The sequence below is a fragment of the Petromyzon marinus genome, chromosome 59 (assembly GCF_048934315.1).
Source record: "Petromyzon marinus isolate PM22_M1 ecotype Great Lakes invasive population chromosome 59, UKy_Petmar_22M1.pri1.0, whole genome shotgun sequence".
In the NCBI taxonomy this organism is placed as follows: Eukaryota; Metazoa; Chordata; class Hyperoartia; order Petromyzontiformes; family Petromyzontidae; genus Petromyzon; species Petromyzon marinus.
In genome coordinates, this window is record NC_133725.1 from 2,097,698 (window position 1) to 2,114,478 (window position 16,781).

At 51.3% G+C, this 16,781-nt stretch overlaps 1 protein-coding gene across 4 annotated transcripts in view; it reads left to right on the plus strand.

Moving 5' to 3' along the window:
- GARNL3 (GTPase activating Rap/RanGAP domain like 3) overlaps nt 1-16,781 on the plus strand; it is a 196,578-nt gene that overhangs the window by 22,919 nt on the left and 156,878 nt on the right. Inside the window, exons 1-3 of one of the 4 annotated variants that reach the window (XM_076053000.1) lie at nt 5,456-5,533; nt 8,845-8,902; nt 14,280-14,349. In XM_076053000.1, the coding sequence (XP_075909115.1) occupies nt 8,889-8,902; nt 14,280-14,349 (84 nt within the window). In that variant the 5' untranslated portion in view covers nt 5,456-5,533; nt 8,845-8,888. Of the gene's footprint in view, nt 1-4,103; nt 4,177-5,392; nt 5,534-8,844; nt 8,903-14,279; nt 14,350-16,781 lie in introns of those variants that run through there. The other 3 variants (XM_076052999.1, XM_076052997.1, XM_076052998.1) reach the window with 3 other exon arrangements.

Sequence of the window (16,781 nt, forward strand, 5' to 3'; positions counted from 1 at the left end):
TGTATCCATGTCTGTGTGTGTATCTGTGTGTATGTATCTGTGTGTGTGTGTATCTGCGTGTGTGTGTATCTGTGTGTGTGTGTATCTGTGTGTGTGCGTGTCTGTGTGTATCCGTGTCTGTGTGTGTGTATCTGTGTGTGTGTATCTGTGTGTATCCGTGTCTGTGTGTGTATCTCTGTGTGTGTGTATCTCTGTGTGTGTATATGTGTGTATCCGTGTCTGTGTGTGTATCTGTGTGTGTGTGTATCTGTGTGTGTGTATCTGTGTGTGTGTGTGTATCTGCGTGTGGGTGTATCTCTGTGTGTGTATCTGTGTGTATCCGTGTCTATGTGTGTATCTGTGTGTGTGTATCTGCATGTGTGTGTGTATCTCTGTGTGTGTATCTGTGTGTGTGTGTATCTGTGTGTGTATCTGTGTGTGTGTATCTGCGTGTGTGTGTATCTCTGTGTGTGTATCTGTGTGTATCCGTGTCTGTGTGTATCTGTGTGTGTATCTGTGTGTGTGTGTATCTGTGTGTGTGTGTATCTGTGTGTGTATCTGTGTGCATCCGTGTCTGTGTGTGTATCTCTGTGTGTGTGTATATGTGTGTGTGTGTATCTGTGTGTGTATCTGCGTGTGTGTGTATCTCTGTGTGTGTATCTGTGTGTGTGTGCATCTGTGTGTATCCGTGTCTATCTGTATATCTGTGTATGTGTATCTGCGTGTGTGTATCTCTGTGTGTGTATATGTGTGTGTATCTGTGTGTGTATCTGTGTGTGTGTCCGTGTCTGTGTGTGTATCTGTGTGTGTGTGTATCTGTGTGTGTGTGTATCTGTGTGTGTATCTGTGTGCATCCGTGTCTGTGTGTGTATCTCTGTGTGTGTGTATCTCTGTGTGTATCCGTGTCTGTGTGTGTGTCTGTGTGTATCCGTGTCTGTGTGTATCTGTGTGTGTGTGTGTGTATCTGCGTGTGTGTGTATCTCTCTGTGTGTATCTGTGTGTGTGTGTGTGCATCTGTGTGTATCCCTGTCTATGTGTATATCTGTGTATGTGTATCTGCGTGTGTGTATCTCTGTGTGTGTATATGTGTGTGTGTATCTGTGTGTGTGGGTATCTGTGTGTGTATCTGTGTGTGTGTCCGTGTCTGTGTGTGTATCTGTGTGTGTGTATCTGCGTGTGTGTATCTGTGTGTGTGTATCTGTGTGTGTGTATCTGTGTGTATCCGTGTCTGTGTGTGTATCTGTGTGTATCCGTGTCTGTGTGTGTGTATCTGTGTGTATCCGTGTCTGTGTGTGTATCTGTGTGTCTGTATCCGTGTCTGTGTGTATCTGTGTGTATCCGTGTCTGTGTGTGTATCTGTGTGTATCCGTGTATGTGTGTGTATGTGTGTGTGTGTATCTGTGTGTGTATGTGTATCTGTGTGTGTGTATCTGTGTGTATCTGTGTGTGTGTGTGTGTATCTGTGTGTGTGTGTATCTGTGTGTGTGTATCTATGTGTGTGTGTATATCTGTGTCCCTCGTGTCTCTGTGTGTGTATGTGTGTGGGGAGCGGTGGTGTAGCGGTTAGCGCTACGCTGCGTTATGAACCCGGCGACCCGGGTTCGATTCCCGCTCACGGCCAACACCGGTGACGATTATCTGAACCGGTCCTGGGCCTTCTCCCCTAGGTCGACTCAGCCTCAAATGAGTACCTTGTGCGGTGTGTAAACATTGCCAATAGGGAGACAAAGGCGGTCGGGCCTGGTGCTGGCCACCCACCCCCTCGTGTACCGTTCCGGCCTTCATAGGTGCTCGCTAACAGCACTTGCCCCTACAGTCTGTTAAGGCTATACAGGGGATCTTTATCTGTGTGTGTGTCTACCCGGCCACTGTCATTGCCTCCCTTCTCTACGCTTACGAAACGTGGACCCCCCCTGATGAGACATCTTCGCCAGGTTCGAAACCTTTAGGCTGGCCTGCCTGCGATCCATCTAGGGTTTAACCCGCAGGCTGGATTGAGGAGCTCACAAATCCTTGAAAGATCTGGACAAAGTCCCATCGGTGAGCTCCTCCGGCAGTCAAGGCTGCGTTGGCTGGGTCATGTAGCCCGCATGCCCAGCCACCGCGTGTAGCCTTAACACACTGTTAGCGAGCACCTATAAAGGTCAGCACGGCACACGAAGGGGTGGGTGGCCAGCACCACGCCCGGCCGCGTTTATCTCCTCCAGTGGCGATGTTTACACACCGCACCAGGTACTAATTTGAGGCTGAGTCGACCTAGGGTTGGCCCAGGACCGGTTCAGATAATCGTAACTGGTGTTGGTGGCCGTGAGCGGGAATCGAACTCGGGTCGCCGGGGTCGTAGCGGAGTGTAGCGCTAACCGCTGCACCACCGCTCCCCACACACAGACACACGTTCTAGAAAAGCTGTAAACTATTTAACAATTTTTATTTTATCAGGTAAGGCCCCACTGAGCTATATAGCTTTTTTTTCAGAAGTGACCTGGGGGCCGTCCATAAATGACGTCACACACCTAGGGGGGGGTGAGAAATGTGACGTCACATCAAAATGCGCAACTTAAAATAAATCTAGACAAACACGTTCTACTTAATTAAATAGACTTTTTGATAAATGTGTTCTCCTACAACATCAGAGTGCAGCGGCACATTAAATACGCACTACAATGACAATAGTTTAAAGCGATTTGAAGCATGTTTATTTTTTTTTGGGGGGGGAGGCGGGCAGAGCTTTGTGACGTCATATTTGAGGAGGGGGGGGGTCTGACTTTTTGTGACGCCTTGTGACGAAGGTTGGGGATGTCGAAAATCGTCCAAAATCGCGTGACGTCATTTATGGACGGCCCCCTGGTCACCACAAATGATTGGTCAACGAAAGCGGCTTATCGTGTGGACACGGAGAAAAAATCCACGCGACCACGGGAAGAGAGAGAGAGAGAGACACCGCAAACTCCAAATATACAGCAGCTGATCGAACCCTCGACCTCCTGCACACCAGGCGAGGTAGTTAACATCTCCTAGCCACCATGATGATGATGAGAGAGAGAGACACTGCAAACTCCAAATATACAGCAGCAGGCGTGAGGGTCCTGATCGAACCCACGACCTCCTGTACACCAGGCGAGGTAGTTAACATCTCATAGCCACCGTGATGATGATGAGAGAGAGACACCGCAACCTCCAAATATACAGCAGCAGGCGTCTGGGCCGAGATCGAACCCACGACCTCCTGTAAACCAGGCGAGGTAGTTAACATCTCCTAGCCACCGTGATGCCCGTGTACACACGTGGACACCCTCCACCGTTCTGTCAAACTCGCACGACCCCTTACACCCACCGGCTTCCCCTTACACCCTCCCAAGACATCCCACACCTTCGTGTTGACCCTTGCCGGCAACAATAGGGCAACGTCATTACACACCACGTGTGCGTCTGTGTCTGTGTGTGTGTCTGTGTGTGTGTCTTTGTGTGTGTGTCTGTGTGTGTGTGTCTGTGTGTGTGTCTGTGTGTGTATGTGTGTGTGTGTCTGTGTGTGTGTGTGTCTGTGTGTCTGTGGGGAGCGGTAGTGTAACGGTTAGCGCGCTGCGCTGTAAACCCGGCGACCCGAGTTCGACTCCTGCTCACGGTCAACACCGGTGACGATTAACCTGAACCGGTCCCGGGCCTCCCCTAGGTCGACTCAGCCTAAAATGAGTACCTGGTGCGGTGTGTAAACATTGCCACTAGGGAGACAAAGGCGGTCGGGCGTGGTGCTGACCACCCACCTCCTCGTGTGCCGTTCCGGCCTTCATAGGCGCTGCTCGCTAACAGCACTTGCCCCTACAGTCTGTTAAGGCTACACGGGGGATCTTTGTCTTTGTGTGTGTGTGTGTTGACACCTACCCTGTTGGGGGGAGCGGTGGCGCAGGGGTTAGCGCACTGCGCCACCCCTCCCCCCAACAACGTACGTGCCAACCGCACACACACGAACACGCACAAACACAGCGAGCGCTAACCGCTGCGCCACGAACCTGGCCGCCGCCGAGTTCGAGTCCCGCTCACGACCATCAACAAACGGTGGCCGTGGAAAAAAACAAATCTCTCAACCCCCCCCCCCGCCCCCGCCCTCGTCCTCGGTCAGCCCCGAGATCGACTCAGCAGCCTCCTGAGAAATCAGCTGATGGCTCAGACGCGGGGCTGCCACGAGAGGGTCGGAAGGAGGTGAGGTCACATCATCAGCAGCAGCAGCATCAATTTTAGCAGCATTATCAGCAGCATCAGCAGCAGCATCAGCAGCATCAGCAGCATCAGCAGCATTAGCAGCATCAACAGCATCAGCAGCAGCATCAGCAGCATAAGCAGCAGCAGCATCAGCAGCTTCAACATCAACAGCAGCATCAGCAGCAGCATGAACAGCAGCAGCAGCATCAACAGCAACATCGACAGCTTCAACATCAGCATCAGCAGCAGCTGCAATGCCATCATCATCAACAGCAGCATCAGCTGCAATACTATCATCATCAGCAGCATCAGCTGCAATACCATCATCATCAGCAGGATCATCATCAGCAGCATCAGCAGCAGTATCAGCAGCAGCTGCAATACCATCATCAGCATTAGCAGCAGCATCAACAGCTTCAACATCAACATCAGCAGCAGCATCAGCTGCAATACCATCATTATCAGCAGCAGCTGCAATACCATCATCATCAGCATTAGCAGCAGCATCAACAGCTTCAACATCAGCAACATCAGCATCAGCAGCGGTATCAGCAGCAGCTGCAATACCATCATCATCAGCATCATCATCAGCAACATCAGCATCAGGTCGCTTCTGAAGAAGAAGCCAATAGACCAGTGGGCTTCACCTGGCGAGACAAAAACCTATCTTAGTTGTATTTATTGTTTAAGTGATTGTTTTACCTTTCTTAGACTCTGCTACTCCTATCGTGTTTGTTTGTATTATCTGCTGTTGTTTTAACGCTCTGACTCCGCGCCCCCTAACTCGACGTCTATGGGGGCGCGTGGGGGGGTGGTGAGCTTTACATCTCATCGGATTCCGCCTGAGCTATTTAACAAATATTGTGATAATGATGATTTCTAAAAAAAAAACACGAGCAACCTCCACACGTTGCGAAATGAACGTCGGCAATGGGGGGGGGGGGGAGACAAAGGCGGACGGGCGGGCCGGGTGGACAAGTCCCCCCCGGGATTTGATTCCACACTCATCAGGTAGAGAGAGAGAGAGACGCGCGCCACCACCTCCACCTCCTCCACCTCATCCTCGACAGCACCACTTGCCACGACAGCCCGTGCAAGGCTATCGGGGCAACCTTTGCCTTTGTCGTTGAGAGAGAGAGAGGGGAGGGAAATAGAGGAAAGGGAGAGAGAGAGAGGGAGAGAGAGGGAGGGAGGGAGAGAGAGAGGGAGAGAGAGAGGGAGGGAGAGAGAGAGGGAGAGAGAGAGGGAGAGAGAGAGAAGGGCACAGCTGTTGTGTGCGCGCGCGCATGCGCCTGGTTATGATCAGCACCACGGACAGCGTCGAATCGTCTCCCAAGTATTCAGCACTGGCCCATCGGTAACTGATACAAATATATACACACACCAAACAATTACATAACGCACACGCACACGCGTGTTTGCGTATCGTTGCTTCGCTACTGCCGGCTATTGCATTGAGCGCGCTGTGAATGGCATTACCATCGGTAGCTCAGGAGGGGATTGGGGGGGGGGGCATGATATCGGCTCGCCCCGGAGCATTTAAAAAAATAAATATATATTGCGTAATTCTATTGTCGTTTATCCGGTTGGGGACGCGTATTTAATTAATTATTCGTAAACAAAAATCATGTAGGGGGATATGAGGACGGTTCTTAATTATTGTGTTACAGTGTCCATTGGTTGAGACCGCTGCTGCTGCTGCAGCTGCTGTGTGGTTTTTATTGTTTGACGGGTGATGGAAGCGTGTGGAGTCATTGTCGTGTGCGTGCGTGTGTTACGGTGTTGTGCGCGCTAAGGTGTACGCAGTGCATTGGTCGCGTTCGGACTGCCTGGTGCGTTGGGATCATCTGTATGGGTAGCCTGCGATACGCGGGAGAAAGAGCAGCAGCAGCATCAACGCCACCATCATCACCAGTATCAACGCCACCACCACCATCATCAGCAGTATCAACGCCACCACCATCATCATCAGCAGCAGTATCAACGCCACCATCATCACCAGCATCAACGCCACCACCATCATCGTCAGCAGTATCAACGCCACCATCATCAGCAGTATTAACGCCACCATCATCACCAGCATCAACGCCACCACCATCATCATCAGCAGTATCAACGCCACCATCATCAGCAGTATCAACGCCACCATCATCACCAGTATGAACGCCACCATCATCACCATCATCAGCAGTACCAACGCCACCACCATCATCATTAGCAGTACCAACGCCACCACCATCATCATCAGCAGAATCAACGCCACCACCATTATCATGAGCAGCAGTATCAACGCCACCACCATCATCATCAGCAGTATCAACGCCACCACCACCATCATCATCAGCAGTATCAACGCCACCACCATTATCATCAGCAGCAGTATCAACGCCACCACCACCATCACCAGTATCAACGCCACCACCGTCATTATCAGCAGCAGTATCAACGCCACCACCACCACCATCATCACCAGTATCAACGCCACCACCATCATCATCAGAGTATCAACGCCACCACCACCACCATCAGCAGTATCAACGCCACCACCACCACAATCATCACCAGTATCAACGCCACCACCATTATCATCAGCAGCAGTATCAACGCCACCACCATCATCATTATCAACAGCAGTATAAACGCCACCATCATCAGCAGTATCAACGCCACCATCATAATCATCTGCAGTATCAACGCCACCACCACCACCATCATCACCAGAATCAACGCCACCACCACCATCATCACCAGTATCAACGCCACCACCATCATCATCAGCAGCAGTATCAACGCCACCACCATCATCATCAGCAGCAACAGTATCAACACCACCATCATCATCAGTATCATCATCAGCAGCAGTATTAACGCCTCCACCATCATCACCAGTATCAACGCCACCACCACCATCATCATCAGCATTATCAACGCCACCACCATCATCATCATCAGTATCAACGCCACCACCATCATCAGCATCTTCAGCAGCAGTATCAACGCCACCACCACCACCACCATCATCACCAGTATCAACGCCACCACCATCAACATCATCATCAGCAGTATCAACGCCACCATCATCAGCATCATCATCGGCAGCATTACCAACGTCACCACCAGCATCAGCATCATCAGCAGAAGCATTACACTTTGTAACACAATTTTTGTTCCTGGGTAGTAAGTGTTATTTCATAATTGCTTATTCCTAAAAAGTATTGAAAATAGATATTATTCCAAACAAACTTTGCTTTTGTGACCAGGACATTGATATTTTCAAATTTACCTATTTCAATGAGAAAACGGGTGAATTTGTGTCATTTAGTTCACATAAAGTCAGAAAAAAAGAAACATATGAATCAAAATTAACATGTATTTATACTAAAGTAATACAAAAATTACTACAAAAGATTTATAAGTGAGTAGTTTTTTAGATTTACGATTTTACTGTAAATCACTTGCACGAATCAGCCCCCAAATGTAGTCTCCCATCATGTTCTCGTTATACTGTCCTTGGTAGCGGCGTTCAAAGTCCAGTATATCCTGTTGGAAGCGCTCGCCATGCTCCTCCGAGTACGCTCCCATGTTCTCCTTGAATGTATCAAGATGGGCATCAAGGATATGGACTTTGAGAGACATCCTACAGCCCATTGTGCCGTAGTTCTTCACCAGAGTCTCAACCAGCTCCACGTAGTTTTCGACCTTGTGATTGCCCAGGAAGCCACAAACCACTGCGACAAAGCTATCCCAAGCCGCTTTCTCCTTACTAGTGAGCTTCTTGGGGAATTCATTTCACTCCAGGATCTTCTTTATCTGTGGGTCGACGAAGACACCGGCTTTGACCTTTGCCTCAGACAGCTTAGGGAAAAAGTCCTGAAGGTACTTGAAGGCTGCCGACTCCTTATCTACAGCTCTGACAAATTGTTTCACAAGGCCCAATTTGATGTGCAGTGGTGGTATCAGCACCTTCCGGGGGTCCACCAGTGACTCCCACTTGACGTTGTTCCTCCCCACAGAGAACTCGGTCCGCTGTGGCCAGTCCTGCCTGTGGTAGTGCGCCTTGGTGTTCCTGCTGTCCCAAAAGCAACGACAGCAGGGAAACTTGGTTAAACCGCCTTGGAGGCCCATCAATAATGCCACCATTTAGAAGTCTCCGATGACCTCCCAGCCGTACTCATCATACTTCAAGGCGTCCAGCAAGGTCTTGATGCTGTTGTAATCCTCCTTGAGGTGCACCGAGTGAGCCAGGGGAAGAGACGGGCACTTTTTACCATTATGGAGCAGCACGGCTTTGAGGCTCCTGGATGAGCTGTCAATGAAGAGGCGCCACTCATTCTGGTTACAGGCGATTCCGATTGCCTCGAATAGACTGCTCACATTGTGGCAGAAGCAGAGGCCCATCTTGACGGGTGAAGAAGCTGCAAAAAGGTTGGTGACGCTTCTACTGATCTGCGACTTGCACACTTTCATCCAAACGAGTTCCACTGCTTGAGCCGAGACGTCAAAAGCTCTTTATTGGACTTGGTGAGACCAAGATCTCTGATCGAGTCGTTGAGGTCTTTTTGGTTGGGGTAGTATGGGTTTCTCTCCTCAGCTCCACATCTGAAATTGTCGTCGAGATCTACAACGTCTTCATCGCTCTCTTCTAAAGACGGCTGCTCTCTCTCTCAGGAGGAGCGGGTACGGGGAGCTCATGGCAGTGTGGCACCGTGGCGATGGATGAACGAAGGTCCGTGACAGCAGGTGCATTCTTGCCAGTCCGACGTTTGAAAGGGTCCACCATGCAGAAGTAGCAGTTGCTTGAGTGGTCAGTGGGTTAAGCACAATATTTTTGCGATAACGAACTTCATGGCTCTCTTTTCCCGTCCATACCGCCCTGCATTTTTATTTCACCAATGCCGAATGTACATCATTAGACCTCCTTTGCCAGTACCAAAATATAATAATAGGGTTTTTCCCCTTTTTTCTGGCAACAAAACTGAAACCTTTTTACGAGGATTCATATTACTGCATTAACCACAATACCTGCAGTCAAAATGCAAACAAAAAACATACTATGATAATATATGCATTGTCCTTGAAACTGATTGGTTCACACCAAGGGACGGCTTTCGTTTGAGCCTCGAACCAATTGGTGCTCGACCAGATGACGCCAAAAGGCTCAAAAGAAAGCCGTCCCTTGGTGTGGACCAATCAGTTTCAAGGACAATGCCACATATATATTATCACAGTATGTATTTTGTTTGCATTTTGACTGCAGGTATTGTGGTTAATGCAGTCACATGAATCCTTGTTAAAAGGTTTCAAGTTTTGTTGCCAAAAAAAAGGGGGGAAACCACTATTACGATACGTTGGTAGTTTGAGGTGTCACGTACCCTCTTCAGATGTGGCCGCTGGATGTTCCGTCGTGCGGAGCACGCACGCGCGAGCGCTGTGAAAGCTCAGCCATCGTCACCTCTGCCTTGCATGCGGCTTGCTCCTCGCCACAGGACATTGCCGCGGTTGGCTGACGATGTTTCTGATTGTTCGTCGTCGTTGTGTTGTTGATGGTGATGCTAATGATGTTTGTTAAGGCTGCCACGGGGGATCTTTGCCTTTGTTGTTGTTGATGTGGTAGGGAGCGGTGGCGCAGTGGTTAGCGCGCCCGGCGGTGGGGGTGGGGGGGCCCCGAGATCGATCGCCTCTCAGCCGATATTCGCACCGGTCCTAGGCCTCCGCCTAGGTCGACTCGGCCTTAAATGAGCCCAACGAGCGCGTGGCGCAGTGCTGCCCTGCCCCCCCCCCCTCTGCCGCGTGCGAGCCACAGCGTCGCTCCCACGGCATCTCGGGGGTGGCTCTGCGATGTCCGCTTCCGCGGCACCGTCCTAGAGTCGAGCACAAGCACAGACAACAACAACAAACAACAACAACAACAACAGACAACAACAACAACAACAGACAACAACAGACAACAACAAACAACAACAACAACAGACAACAATAGACAACAACAAACAACAACAAACAACAACAACAGACAACAACAACAACAAACAACAACAGACAACAACAACAGACAACAACAACAACAACAACGGCACCTGACGCATTCGGCCCACAACGCCGTTGGCCTTGAAAGCACGTGTTCGACGAGGAAGGCCCATCGCCCGAAACGTCGTTGCCCGCGTATACGTTTGTCGATGCATTTGACCCTTGACGGTCGCCGTCGGCGGCGCTCTGCGAGATTCCCGGGCGGGTTCCTCATCACGCAGCCACGCCACGTGCGAGAGAAAAACAACCCCACGTGGTTGTGTTGTTGTTGTTGTTGTTATTACGCCGTTATTTATTTATTTTATATATTTTTTTCGTTTATTATTGCTATCATTCAGACACGAATATTATATATTATATGTGTTGTGGGGATTTTTTTTACCGTAACGTTTGCTTTAGAACAGTGGTTCTTCTTCACCTAGGGGGGTACACGCCATCCCACTAGGGGGGTACACGCCATCCCACTAGGGGGGTCCACGTCACTCCCCTAGGGGGGTCCACGCCATCCCTCTAGGGGGGTACATGCCACCCTCTAGGGGGGTCCACGCCATCCCACTAGGGGGGTACATGCCACCCTCTAGGGGGGTACACGCCACCCTCTAGGGGGGTACATGCCACCCTCTAGGGGAGTACATGCCACCCTCTAGGGGGGTACACGCCACCCCCTAGGGGGGTACATGCCACTCTCTAGGGGGGTACATGCCACCCTCTAGGGGGTCCACGCCACCCCCTAGGGGAGTACATGCCACCCTCTAGGGGGGTACAAGATGCCCTTTCTAGGGGGGGGGGGGGGGTAGGGAGACACGGACAGATATTGTTTATTTACAAGCTAAATAAAAATCGAAAACACAAATTAACGCACGGGTCAAAGTGCCAACTCACTGTGTTCACGTCGTGTTCACGTCGTGTTCACGTCGTGTTCACGTCGTGTTCACGTCGTGTTCACGTCGTGTTCACGTCGTGTTTTTATTCAAGATTGAGAACCCAAAGGGGGCGACGAGTTTGCAGTATATATATTTTTTAATATTTAAAACCCCCCACTGCTCTAAAGCTATGGTCACTGTGAATATTTGTGTCGTTGGTGTCGTGGACTCCGCTTAGCGGCACAGCTCCAAGCCAGGGGCGCCGCAGACGTCTCCCGATCAGCTGCTGGGCCTCGCCTGGACAATTCACTTGATTGGAACGGCGCTCACGGGTCCAGCGGTGGTGGTGGTAGTGGCGGTGGTGGTGGTGATGATGGAGGTGGTGGTGGTGGTGGCGGTGGTGGTGGTGATGATGGAAGTGGTGGTGATGGTGGCGGTGGTGGTGGTGGCTGTGATGATGGCGGTGGTGGTGATGGTGGTAATGACGGTGGTGATGATGGTGGCGGTGGTGGTGGTGATGATGGCGGTGGTGATGGTGGCGGTGGTGGTGGTGGTGGCGGTGATGGTGGTGGTGGTAGTGATGATGGTGGTGGTGGTGGTGGTGGGGATGATGGTGGTGGTGATGATGGTGGTGATGATGGCGGTGGTGGTGATGATGATGATGGCGGTGGTGGTGATGATGGAGGTGGTGGTGGTGATGATGGAGGTGGTGGTGGTGATGATGATGGCGATGGTGGTGGTGATAATGGTGGTGGTGGTGGTGGTGGGGATGATGGTGGTGGTGATGATGGTGGTGATGATGGCGGTGGTGGTGATGATGATGATGGCGGTGGTGGTGATGATGGAGGTGGCGATGGTGATGATGATGGCGGTGGTGGCGGTGATGATGGTGGTGGTGGTGACGGTGGTGATGATGGAGGTGGTGGTGGTGGTGGCGGTGGTGATGATGGTGGTAGTGGTGGTGATGATGATGGTGGTGGTGGTGGCGGTGGTGGTGGTGGCGGTGGTGGTGGTGGCGGTGGTGGTGGTGGTGATGATGGAGGTGGTGGCGGTGTTGGTGATGATGGTGGTGGTGGTGATGATGACGGTGGTGGTGGTGGTGGTGGTGATGATGATGGTGGTGGTGATGATGACGGTGGTGATGGTGGTGGTGGCAGCGCTGGCGCCTGCAATCCGCCCGGTGTCTATCCTCACAACAACATCAACAACAACATCAACAACAACATCAACAACAACATCACCATCATTGACAGCTCCCTATCCCCGGCACCGAACTCGACGGCTGCACACAACCTCCTGTTTTCGCGGCCACGGCTCCTCGTGATTGACGGACAATCGCTGCCCCGGGGTTCATTCATCGCCCCCGCTCGTTCCAATTCCGCGTCCGCATCTCGCTCGCCCCCCCCCCCCCGGTCCCCGGCTCAATAAATCGCGGTCAGAATCAGAAATCTGTGCTGAGACTGCAGGGAGGGAGGTTGAAATCCGATGAGCTATGAAGCTCTTTTGTTCATTTGTTTTGTTTCGTTCTCACAAACGTCCCAGCAACGACGCGATGCGGAAACACGAGGGTGGGAGTGCCAGAGTCTAGGAAAGTTCACCAAATCACTTAGAATTGAATCAACACAAACACAGCGGAGCTGCGTTTAATGTCACCAGGTGAAGCCCACTGAGGTATTAGCTTCTTCTTTCAGAAGCGACCTGATGAAGCTGCTAATGCTGATGGTGCTGCTGCTGATGATGCTTCTGCTGATGATGATGGTGACCCAGTTCCTGATGATGCTGCTAATGCTGATGATGCTGCTGATGATGCTTCTGCTGATGATGATGGTGACCCAGTTCCTGATGATGCTGCTGATGATGATGATGATGCCGTTGCTGATGATGATGGTTCCCCAGTTCCTGATGCTGCTGCTAATGCTGATGATGCCGCTGCTGATGATAATGATGATGCTTCTGCTGATGATGATGGTGACCAAGTTCCTGATGATGCTGATGATGATGATGCTGCCGCTGCTGATGATGATGGTGACCCAGTTGCTGATGATGCTGCTAATTCTGATGATGTTGCTGCTGATGATGATGGTGACCCAGTTCTTGATGATGCTGCTAATGCTGATGATGCTGCTGATGCTTCTGCTGATGATGCTGGTGACCCAGTTCCTGATGATGCTGCTAATGCTGATGATGATGGTGACCCAGTTCCTGATGATGCTGCTAATTCTGATATTGCTGCTGATGATGATGGTGACCCAGTTCCTGATGATGCTGCTAATTCTGATGATGCTGCTGCTGATGATGATGGTGACCCAGTTCCTGATGATGCTGCTAATTCTGATGATGCTGCTGATGATGATGGTGACCCAGTTCCTGATGATGCTGCTAATTTTGATGCTGCTGATGATGATGATGTTGTTGATGCTGATGCTACTGCTGCTGATGATGCTGGTATTGCTGCTGCTGATGTTGACGATTAAGTTACTGCCGATGCTGCTACTGACGTTGATGCTGCTGATGTTGATGCTACTGATATTGATGGTGCTACTGTTGATGTTGATGGTGCTACTGCTGATGTTGACGGTGCTACTGTTGATGTTGATGGTACTACTGTTGATGTTGATGGTGCTACTGTTGATGTTGATGGTGCTACTGTTGATGTTGATGGTGCTACTGTTGATGTTGATGGTGCTACTGTTGATGATTGACGGTGCTACTGTTGATGTTGATGGTGCTACTGTTGATGTTGATGGTGCTACTGTTGATGATTGACGGTGCTACTGTTGATGGTGCTACTGCTGATGTTGACGGTGCTACTGTTGATGTTGATGGTGCTACTGTTGATGTTGATGGTGCTACTGTTGATGATTGACGGTGCTACTGTTGATGTTGATGGTGCTACTGTTGATGATTGACGGTGCTACTGCTGATGTTGATGCTACTGATGTTGATGCTACTGATCTTGACGGTGCTACTGTTGATGTTGATGATGCTACTGCTGATGATGACGGTGCTACTGTTGATGTTAATGCTACTGATGTTGATGTTGATGCTACTGATGTTGATGCTGATGCTGCTGATGTTGATGTTGATGCTAATGTTGATGTTGATGGTGCTACTGATGTTGATGTTGACGGTGCTACTGTTAATGTTGATGATGCTACTGGTGCCACGTGAACTCACCTCTTACCGACGCTCCCCGTGCCACCGCCCCAACAGCTCCGCATCTGAAGACCTGGGCAGCAGGCGCGCGATCTTCAGCCGCAAGCACTATGGTTCTGTCGAGCTGGTGAGTTCAGGCCTCGTCGCCCTCCGTGTCCCGACGTTTCGCCTCCACGTGCTGAGACCTTCCCCGTGAGGCACGCCAGAAGATCTCTCCGCCACGTGCGTTCCGGTTCGCACCGTGCCGTCACGTGTCGTTGTTGTTGTTGTTGTTGTTCGGCACGGTGTCCGACGTTTCGCCTCCACGTGCTGGGACCTTCTACAAGAGGTGGATTTAGTTTATTGGTGAGCGTCGTATGTTGGTGTTGTTGATGATGATGATGATAACGATGATGAGGATGATAGTAGAGGATTCGTTTCAGCCGAAGCTGTCCGGGGCTGAGCTCTGAAAAATATTTTCCCGTAGAGCGGCGCGACCCCTTCGTGTGTCAGAGAACGTGCCGCGGAAGCGGATATCACAGAACTAGCTCTGATATCCCCTTCTTCTTATTCAAGTGGCACTCTGGTGCACACAGAACGGCCCACGGAAGAGGATATGACAGAGCTACCTCTGAGATCCCCTTCATCTTCAAGTGGCGCTCTGGTGCACACACAGAACATGCGGCAACACTTTCTCACTTGCCCTGCTGTATGAGAGCGAGTTAATGAATGGGTGAGTGGCTGAGTGAGTGGATGGGTGAGTGGGCGAGTGAGTGGGTGGGTGGGCGAGTGAGTGGGTGGGTGGGTGGGTGAGTGAGTGGGTGAGTGAATGCGTGAGTGTGTGGGTGGGTAAGTAGGTGCGCGAGTGAGTGGGTGAGTGAGTAGGTGAGTGAATGGGTGAGTGGCTGATTGAGTGGATGGGTGAGTGGGCGAGTGGGTGGGTGGGTGGGTGAGTTTGGTGGGTGAGTGAGTGAGTGGGTCAGTGAGTGGGTGAGTGAATGCGTGAGTGTGTGGGTGGGTAAGTAGGCGCGTGAGTGAGTGGGTGAGTGAGTGGGTGAGTGAATGGATGAGTGGGTGGGTGAGTGAGTAGGTGAGTGAATGGGTGAGTGAGTGCTCACAAACATCCGTCTGCATTGCATGCACGTCACGTGATCACCACACCCATACACGTGCCACGCTCTTGCCCTTGTCCAGACCACTACCTCAACAGAGACCACTCGCTAGACAACAAAGTGTTGAAGTCTTGTCATGAATTTGATGTTACAATTTGAACTTATATTATGTATTTATTATAGGGCCGCCACGGTGGCTAGGATATGTTAACTCCTTCGCCTGGTCCACAGGAGGTCGTGAGTTCGATCCCGACCCTGACGCTTGCTGCTGTATATTTGGAGTTTGCGTCTCTCTCGCATCATCATCATCACGGTGGATAGGAGATGTTAACTACCTCGCCTGGTGTACAGGAGGTCGTGGGTTCGATCACAACCCTGACGCCTGCTGCTGTATATTTGGAGTTTGTGGTGTCTCTCTCCCCGTGGTCGCGTGGATTTTATCCCAGGCCCTCCGGTTTTTCCCTCCACATTTAAAAACGTGCATTGAGATTATTCAAATTGTTTTGGGGCTATGAATGTCCAAATGATGGTGCCACTTTGTTGAGCTATCATTCGTGGTGGCCAGGTAGCTTCTGAAAAATAAAAGTTAATACATTCAGTGGGCTTTGCCTGGTAGGATGGGGGATGGTTTAAGTGTTGTGTTTGTGTGTTGGGTGATTTGTTTACGTTTCTTGTACTTTGCACCACTATCGTGTTGTTGTTATTGTTGTTTCTGTAGCGTTCTTACCCCTTGCCCACTAGTGGACATCTGTGAAAAAAGAGCTTTATAGCTCATCGGATTCCTCCTGTAGTGTAAATACAGATTCTGATTCTGAAGTGGTGGTCTGGGCAACGGGGGGGGGGTGATTGGGTGGGGAGTGGAAGGTGAGTGGGGGGGAATGGGGGGATGGTGTGGGGGGGAGAGAGTGGGGGGAGTTGGGGGCGTGAGGTGTGAGTGGGGGGAGTGGGAGGGGAGTCGGGGGGAGTGGGGGGGAGGGAGTGGGGGTGTGAGTGGAGGGAGTGGGGGTGTGAGTGGAGGGAGTGGAGGTGTGAGTAGAGGGAGTGGGGGTGTGAGTGGGGGTGTAAGTAGAGGGAGTGGGGGTGTGAGTGGGGGTGTGAGTGGGGGTGTGAGTGGGGGTGTGAGTGGAGGGAGTGGGGGTGTGAGTGGAGGTGTGAGTGGAGGTGTGAGTGGAGGTGTGAGTGGAGGTGTGAGTGGAGGTGTGAGTGGAGGGAGTGGGGGTGTGAGTGGAGGGAGTGGGGGTGTGAGTGGAGTGAGTGGAGGTGTGAGTGGAGGGTGTGAGTGGAGGGAGTGGAGGTGTGAGTGGAGGTGTGAGTGGAGGTGTGAGTGGAGGTGTGAGTGGAGGGAGTGGGGGTGTGAGTGGAGGTGTGAGTGGGGGTGTGAGTGGAGGGAGTGGGGGTGTGAGTGGAGGGAGTGGGGGGTGTGAGTGGGGGTGTGAGTGGAGGGAGTGGGGGTGTGAGTGGAGGTGTG